This window comes from Glossina fuscipes, unplaced genomic scaffold (assembly GCF_014805625.2).
Source record: "Glossina fuscipes isolate IAEA_lab_2018 unplaced genomic scaffold, Yale_Gfus_2 0, whole genome shotgun sequence".
In the NCBI taxonomy this organism is placed as follows: Eukaryota; Metazoa; Arthropoda; class Insecta; order Diptera; family Glossinidae; genus Glossina; species Glossina fuscipes.
Window position 1 is genome coordinate 41,469,079 of NW_023998414.1, and position 9,639 is coordinate 41,478,717.

Consider the following 9,639-nt stretch of genomic DNA (forward strand, 5'->3'; position numbering starts at 1 on the left):
TATATATATATATATATATATACATTATGATTGTGATCTCCCGGTTGCCATTAAACCCAATTTTAATAGATCGATAATTTAATGATTAAATGGCTCAATAAAGATTAATTGTATATATATATTTGGAGAATAACTTTTAAAATTTCTTTATAAAGTTTTTTCCAAATATCAAAAGAGAGCCGATGATACAGAAAATGCAATAATAAATGAATAAATAAATAACAATAAAAGCAAATAACAAGAAATTATAGTAGAACATGTTCTTGCACATAAAATACTACACTTACACACATGTAATGCATTCACATTATTTTGGCACATGTGATCGACCGACAATTTACATATATTTTGCGGTTTTTTTTCTTATTTATTTTCTCATTTTTCCTTTTTGCTTTTTATTTATTTATTTATTTATTTATTATTCTCTGTTCTTTTTTTTTTTTTTTTTTTTTTTTATTCCTTTTTAAATAAAACAGAAGCATTGCGCTCAAGTGTAAGTTTATAATAAATAGTAAGAGAATGCAATTTTGTCCAAAAGCTGGTTCAAGTTAACTATGAGAATCGCGCTTGGTAAGAGACTTTTGTCCTGTTAGGGCAGTAGGCGTACTTTCAAACAAGAAATATTGAATATTAGGCCTAACTAATATGTATATATATATATATATATATATATATAATATCCCAATACTCCAATCTTTTTTTTTTTTTCAATTATCCCTTCATGCGATTATAGTTAGAGACGGAGGGAACGAAGCAAGGAATATGGTTTCTGTAAGTTTCAGTTGGAAGTACATTGTTATAACGGTAGAGGCTTGAATTGCGGATAAATTTATTTAAGGATTAACCCAATCACGCATATAATCTCAACTTAAGCAAGACATACGCAAATTGCAACGATATTTGATATTTAATTTCAAAACCGATTCTATACGCGTTTAAGATGCATTTCCAAGTTTCCTGACAGCTAGCCGGGAAGATATCGTTATACGGTAAAAGTGTCAGCATTCACGGCTGTAGCTGTAGATTGTCGACAGCAGGTTCAGATCGACTATCCAGAATTTAAATTCCCCTACCACACATTTCGAGGCAAAGAAATGCAAATTTCATTATTCTACGAAACTCTTCGTCCGTTTATCATCGGATGTCTGCAGAGTGGCTCCCTGCCGCGGAGTTACCAAATGCCATTTAACGTCCGAGAGGTGCTAGATGAAAACATGTAACACCTCCATTTGGACTAATTAAATACTCGGCTTTTGTTTCCGCCATCATGTCATGCCTCTCAACACATTGCTAAACGTTGCATTTCTCATCAATTGAAATAAAAGACAGTGCATTTAACATTCAATGTAGCGCATTGGTGCGAAGCGAAAAGCGAGCCAACTTTTTAGTGCAAAAGATCAAGCAAATCGGATATTCAACTGATGTTTCAATCATACCTCACCCCGGAACAGATTCAAAAGTCCGAATTGATAAAGAATGTAACTATTAGGCGCCACACAAATTATGTACACTTTACGGCATTTTCAATACATACGTACTTGTCATTGAACCGGCAAGTCGTCAGGTTTATAGATATGCAAAAAAACTTCCGGGAACCAGCCTCTGCCTGATTGTATCATTTTGGGCATAAATCAGTGCAAAATTCAAATACTTAAACTTAAATATTGACAAATAAACGGTAAGCGTTGTCCTGCAACATTGCAGGATGCAAAACTTGACTATGCTAGCATAGCACGATCACCGTTCGAAATATGCAAGTTAAAATAATGATATCGTGATCTAGGATACTAGACTTAAAAGGCAAGGCGGACATCATTACTGTAGATTATCGGACACCCACTTGATAAGAAAGATGAAGGTTAACTGAAACATTTGCTATATTCCGAATATTCCGAACGATGTAAGCCAATGTGTCCCTCTATTCGTTCGCTTATTGAATATGTTTTTTAATAAAATTTACTACAATGCCATGTGTTGGATCACTTTTCCGACCCCTCTGCATATAAAGCTCCATTTTGAAAAGAAGGCAATGCATAAAAGTCGGCCTTCATATTTTGACTTTTCTCAATCCTGTTCCTTTGCGGGCATTTTAAATTCTTGCACGCAGATTGACTTAGAAACTGGTAGTCGAATGCGTTAAACTGGCGCGTCTGCAGTGCGGTATAAAGCTCAAAACCAATATCAAAAGAAAAAAAAAAGAAATGAATGAATGCTTCAATCGTCAGTCGTAAACTACAACAAATGAAACAATGTCGCATATACTTTTTCAATGATGTATGTCTTGTAGATGAAAATGAAAAACTGACCACGCCTACTCAATATTATAAAATATCAAATTAGATTCATTTAACAATAAAAATATTCGGGCATCTCTCCTTTGGTCTTCTTTTATTACTATCATTGTCCGTGCACAGAATTGCAACTGAGTTGTGGCAGTGGTTCTCCATGAAATATTATTGCATGAAACCTGAGACTAGTGCCTGAACCTTGAAGAATGTATTCATCGACGGCACATATGAAATGCAATTATGTGCGTATATTTTCAAGATGGAAAGGCAAAAGAACATATATTTTCGATTGTTGCGGAAGTAGTTAAGGTTCTCAGTCGACGTGGATCGTCACTTCACGATTGCATATAGGGAATATAATCTCAAAATAATGGCTAATTAACTGCCATTGGATACCTACGATATATTGAGATGGTAAAGAAACTTGATCTTCGGACCTGGATAATGTGTCTTAGTTATGGAAATATACGCAAATGTTTGGCTTTTTTACTTCAAGAAATAATTCTAATAATAAATGCCCTTAGGACAGGTGGAACGATGAGTTTGAATAAAATTTTGCCGCTTTCACTTTGTTTATGTGTAGGCGGTAAGTTGTTAAGCACAGGTGCTTACCTGATAGTATATATTTGCACTTTTCGCTTAATATAATAGCACTCATACGCTCTGTCTGATTTGAATAAATATTTCTTATATTTCTTATGAAGAGAACTTTGCGTACATGTTACAAAAGGAATAAGGAACTTAGAAAACCATAAAGATGATGTTTGCGAGAACGATTTGAATAAAAACTGTATATATAATCTTAGTAACGATGCTTGAATAGCTACTATTCCATATATATATATATATATATATATATATATATATATATATATATATATACGAACACAACCAAAACTCATAATGATGACCTTTTTTGATGAACTGTAATACCGCATTATTTTTTTCTTTCAAATATGACTGAGTTCTTGATACCAAGCATTTAAAATAAAAAAAATAAATAAAAATAAAAAAAAAAAGTAAAAAGTTTTAAAGCTAATCTCTACTGCTATTATAAACTGTACTTAGCTACATAAAAATTATTCACATAAATACCTAAACATAAACACATGAACATATACTAGTTTGTTCTATTTTTCAGTTTTATTTATTTATTTTCTTTTTTTTTTTTTTTTTTTTTTTTTTTTTTTCATTTTAAGTTTTCAAAACGATATGTTTGAAAGAAATATATATTAATGGGTATTTATACGAAATTTCATTGCGTAGAAGTAAAGAAAACGTTGTTGCTCAAATAATTTTTATACTCTTCATACCATGCACACATGCATACACGCAAACATGCATATACATGCAAACAATTATAATGTTTTTCTATAATTATTTCTTGTTATTTTGCTATATAATATGTAAGTTGTGTTTTATGGTTTGTGTTTCTATACTTCTTAATTATTTAAAAATCTATACACATACATATATATATATATATATATATATATATATATATATACACACACACACCCATATATATACACATATCTATCTATATATATATAGGTCTATATATATATATATATATGTATACATATATAGATATTTATTTATAATACATTAAAAAATCGAGGTTAAAAAGGTTAACTTCTAAATATTAATACATTTTTGTTTGGTTGTTCATTGGTTTTATTTTGCTTTTATATTGTTATTGTTTTGCAGGCATGCACCAATCATGCAAACACCTTTAACAACGCATTCATGTCTAAGCCTATATAGTAACTGAATTGTGAGATAGATAGATAAACAGAGAGAAAGAGAGAGAGAGAGAGAGAGCGGCATAGAGGATAAAAGAGATGAGTCTCTCACATGATAAGCAAAAAACACATCGCCTACCCGTTACCGTCAAACAAGAGTACGTTTTATTTTTTGCTGCCATATGTGTGTTCTTTACGAAAGAGAAAAAGAGACAAATAAAGCAAAGCAAGAGCGTGGAAAAGTTGATTATTATCACCGTATAATATCTCCAATGCCACTGTGTTATGTAGAAAAAGAAGAAGACGGACAACCTAAAAGCAGCGAGAGAGAGAGAGAGAGAGAGAGAGAGAGAGAGCAAAAGAGAGCAGTCGGAGAATCGAGAATTTTTTGCATTTGAAAGGGAAAGAAAGTATTGAAAACAGAGAGAAAAAAAATAAACAAATAATTAAAGATAAATGTGCAATAACGGTCACTTAAGAGAGGAGAGACAATTCGAAATGGTGAGTGAATCTGTCTTAATAATAAATAGTTTTAAATGTTAATAAACGCATTACTTCCAATTGTTAGTGCAGATAACCTTGAATTAATTATATGTATTTTGAATGTGAATTTTGTAAACTGCATTACTATTTTTACCTTTTCATTAATTTTCCTTGCAAAATGCAAAATGCAAAATGAAAAAGTAATAACAATCAAGTTAAAACTAATAGTTTAGTCTTATGACGATGCTTTCTATTCCAATTATTACTAAACTAATGAATACATACATTTGATATACATTTCTATTAATACAACCCGTACGTAGAATCACCAACTAACCAACACAGATTAATATCCCCGTATGCAAGTATGTAAAGACAAACATAAAGCAAAAAAAAGAAGAAAAAAAACGATATTAAACTATATTACGAGTGCATCTACTCATCACTCAAAGAGCTACCAGAGATTCAACGAAAAAAAACAAAAAAAACAAAAAAAAAAACACAAAGATATGCAGATATATTGTAAGTAAATTTGTAGAAATACGCGCATCTATGAAATACAAAGAGTAATACATTAAAACGAGTCATCCATGCATGCACAGTGCAAGTCATAGTCACACCATCGCAGTAGTTGTAATCGTCAGATTTAGCTACAGATCTTCAGCTACGCACTTACATACTCTTGTACGCTCTTCCACATAATCACACATAAGGGTATGTGCTTACATACATGTGCATAGACAATAATTTCAGATCGGAAAAATTATAAACGTTTTTCATACACACACACACACACACACACACACAGCCAGTCAGTCACTTAGTCAATATGAAATAAAATTGTACTAAAAATATTTTTACATACTTCTCTTTATTTCGTTTCGGTGTTTGGTGCTCGTTGCTCAAACACACGGAAAACGTTAATAACGTTCTTTTTGGGAAAATATATTTGAGGGGGGATGACGCTAGATGTTTCTCTATTTTTTTTTATTTCTTTTTTTCTTTTTGTTTCAATTTTCAAAAAAAAAAAAACAAACATTCGTTTTTACATTTTACTTATTTTAAAAAATTATCAAAAAAAAAGTTACTTAGTTTCAAATATAATTTGATTTCTAACCTGCAAAAAAAAAAAAGAGAAAGAAAAAAAAAACATTTGAATAGCATTGAAATGAATATACGCCATAATTTAGTAAGAATTTACATGTATTTACTTATTTACATTCCTATATGTATTCTATATATATATATATATATATATATATATATATATATTCTCATATAGCGTGGTTAAAGTGATATATAATGTACAGAATAGACACACACACACACACACACACGATCAAACACAAACGCAGACATAAATGACCCCCTTAAACTTAATACTTCCCTTTTTGAATATAGATACGTGTACAAGTGTATGTACATAACTTCATGGCAAGAATATAATCAAATACACGGCAATAGTTTTTGTAAAGATTATAAAAATATTAGAAATACTTTGAATAGATTTATTTTTAGATTTTACACTTCAACATAACCAAAGAGAGAGAAGGACAGGGACAGGATGACAGCGAAGTAATAACATGTTGCAAGCTATTATTATGCGTCGAGTATGTAAATGTGTTGAAAATAACTAGCATAGATTATGTGTTGTTGCCTTCGGTTCGAGCAATATTCAAAAAGACTGAATGCACTTTCCTCAATCCATTTTCGAATATCAGGGCAGAGAAATAGAATAGATCCACCAATTTGATAGCCCACATTGATCACTTTGCAAAAAAAACTTTTATCTATAACTCGTCCATCCTTCCACGTCTAGCGAGAGAACTGATCAATCCATAACTTATTGCCTGAGTGTGTTATTTAGCTTCAGTTGTACGCATATCCTAAGCAATTTCTGATGAGGGACAACTAAAAGCGACCCAAAGTTGTTGTGTTTACTTTTGGCTGATTTTGCAGGCAAAGTGGACAGAAACGTCGCAAAGCATTTAAAGGTCTCATTGAGGCCTTTGCAATGGTCTCCCTCTCCGGAAGCCGAATCAAGCCCTGAATGACAATTGACTGATTGAACCGGAGAACACGTTCAAGATTGATATTTATGCAATGAATCTTTGCATAACAAGTTTGATCACAAACACACTTGAACACACTTTCGCTTGTCTTGTTTATCCCTTCTTGCACAGCGACTATCTTCCTCCGAGTTTATAATGCTCTGTCGCCTTTTCGATTCATTTTAAAATATATTCTAGCTGACGTTGTATAATAAGGAGGAGAGGGAAATTCAAAAGCCTTGCCCCTTACATGTCTCTGAGAAATGTTTTGACGACTAAACGTTAAGCGTTAACATAAGTACGTTTTCTTCACATAGAACGCAATTTCGAAGAAAAGCATGCAATCATGTTAAGCCGGGCGGAAAATATTTGAGAGCGAGTATTTATTACTCGGTTACGATAGGTTGAGAAGAATTGCATAAATAACTTCTAGACAATTTGAAAGACGGCTCAGAAACTGTCATGCAATTGCAATGTGGGCTTGCCGATCCTTCGCCATCGAAAGCACGCTTGTACGCGCACGTCTTTTTCACAAAAGTTCGCTGACGAAAGAAAAAAAAAAATATCAAAATCAACCGATTTTATTATTTATTTATTTATTTATTTATTTTTTTTTATTCATATATAGAAGGCGGAAATGAATCTGTCGCTCAAGCGAACTACTTGCTAAAATTGCACATTGCATGATCAGGCGGCATTTCAAAATTCACCGTCAATCCTCTCAATTATTGTTTTAACCTTTAACTTATCTCTCATCGGGGTTGTGTTCGGGCCTGCCGAACTTAATGCATCTCTCTTAATATCTCTGCAAAAATATAGTATTTACCGCTATTTACTCGTATTATTTATCGATATTATTGAAAAGTTTCGTTTGATTTTGATTGCAGGATAATAAGACACCCACCAGTGTTTATCATCATCATCGGGCACCACGCACGCCAGAAAGCTATTTCAATGTGCCCGAATCGATAGCTCTGCTGAATATTGTGAAATCAGAGCGAATACAAAATGCCTTTCAATCGAATCGCAAAAATCACGCCAGTGTTTGGGAGATGGTAGCCGAAGTACTTAATCGTTACAGCGCCCGGAAAAGATCGGCCAAGCAATGCTGCAATCGTTACGAGAATTTGAAAAAAATTTACACACAATTGAAAAAGAATCCCGAGAGACATGTGCGCAGAAACTGGCCGTATATGTTCCTATTTAAAGAAATCGAGGAACAGCGAGGCGAATCGTGGGGATCAAATAGCAAACGTTTGGCCTTAATTAATAAAAACCACAATGAATTATCATATTATCATCGGCGAAGACAGGCAGCTGAATTTGGCGCTCTAGTGCTGGACAAGCAAACACAAGCAGCAGTTGTCGCGCAACAGAATTTATTGCAGACTCTAGCAGCCCAATCGAATGACTCCAATTCTAATGCTAGTAAAACGTTGGAACGCTTTCTGCCCAATCATTTCGTTGAGGCTCAGTTAGGCTGTTCAGACACTGGCGGAGGCGGCGGAGGCGGCGGAGTCGGCGGCGGAGGTGGAAGTGGAGGAAGCGGTGAGGGCAATAGCAATGTTATGGGTAACGGCGGAGTGAGTGAGAATATTAGAAGTACTGCAGTAGATTTAGCCGTGCCCGGACTTAATCCAGCTTTGTACGATGGCGCCTCACCTTTAGCTTTGCAAACAATGCGAAAGGAGCACCAACATCATCAGCATGAAATGCGCGTCACCCAGGATGACATAAATGAAATTCATAAGCATACACAACATCATAATCATCATAATTTACTGCAAGCTCATGCAAGTGGTTTAATAACTAACGGGGTTAATTCACCGAAAGACGCCTTACCGACAGAGTATGAAAAAGACTGCAACGGGGCCCTGAATCTTCAGACCAACGATAACAATATTTCGATGAAGTAAATAAAAAATTTAATTGCTCTTCACTAACGTAAAGTAAAAATGTGATAAAGTTCTCTTCTATATGATTCCAGATCGGAACCCATGTCGGAAGGTGAGTTCAATCCCGATGATATACAATTAATGCAAACGAACTATAATGGGTAAGCAGAAATAAATAAATGAATAAATAAATAAAGTGCAAAATTGTTTTGATCGAGCTTTTACACATCATTAGCATTGATACGAACATTTTACATCCTGACGTTATAGTGGACACCGACAATCTATCCGAATGTTCGTCGAATGCCTCACCTAAAAGTAAACGCAAATTATCGACATCCACCGACAGCACTAACTATGAATTGATTGAGTATTTAAAGAGGCGTGAAAAGCGCGACGAGGAGCTGTTAAGGCGTATGGATGCGCGTGAAGAGAGACTTTTGAATTTATTGGAACGAACTGTACTGGCCATAGAAGCTCTAGCTCATAAAAATTGTAATCAATTGTTCAATAATAGAAACGCGAATGAAGTCAACACTAGCAATAATAATACTTTTACAAATACAATACCAACAACAACAGCAGCAACAACAACAACAACAACAGCAGCAGCAACAATAACATCAGCATCAGCATCAGTAGCAGCAGCAGCAGCAGCAGCAGATGCAGCAATAGCAACAGCAACAACAACGATAACCGGAATAGGAAACGCTGCTCCTACCATTATTACTCCCGCTGTAATAAACAACAATGCAACGAGTTGCAATCTCAGTTATAACAACAGCTTAGCGAAAGGCTATAACGGTCTAATCGTGAGAGATCTTGATAACAAAATTAGTGAAAAACTGTAAACGAAAATTTCAAGAATAACAACAACATGACAACAACATTTAATACTCTTATATAATTATTGCAAGCCAAAGAATATATATTTTTGAAATTTTTCCAAGGAATCGAAACCAAAAACTCAGTTATGTGCTATAAAATTTACTTAATTAGTTATAAGTTGGAGTTCTTTTTTACTGTGCCGTTTCTTCTTTTTTTTTTTTTTTTATTTTTTTTATTTCTTTTTAAATTTAGATGTTTATTTATTTGTAAGTAAGTTAATGTACTTCATGTAACGTTATCAACTACTCTTCTTCTTTTTTTTTTTTTTCTTTAATATTTATATAAGTGC

At 33.5% G+C, this 9,639-nt stretch overlaps 1 protein-coding gene across 1 annotated transcript; it reads left to right on the plus strand.

Annotated features, from left to right (window-relative positions):
- The first annotated feature begins 3,964 nt into the window (after window positions 1-3,964).
- On the plus strand, window positions 3,965-9,313 carry LOC119634386 (GATA zinc finger domain-containing protein 5). The gene is made up of 5 exons (XM_038028497.1): window positions 3,965-4,534; window positions 7,455-8,479; window positions 8,555-8,623; window positions 8,698-9,072; window positions 9,235-9,313. The coding sequence occupies exons 1-5, from the start codon at window positions 4,490-4,492 to the stop codon at window positions 9,311-9,313; spliced, it is 1,593 nt and encodes a 530-aa protein (XP_037884425.1). The 5' UTR covers window positions 3,965-4,489.
- Window positions 9,314-9,639: the final 326 nt, after the last annotated feature.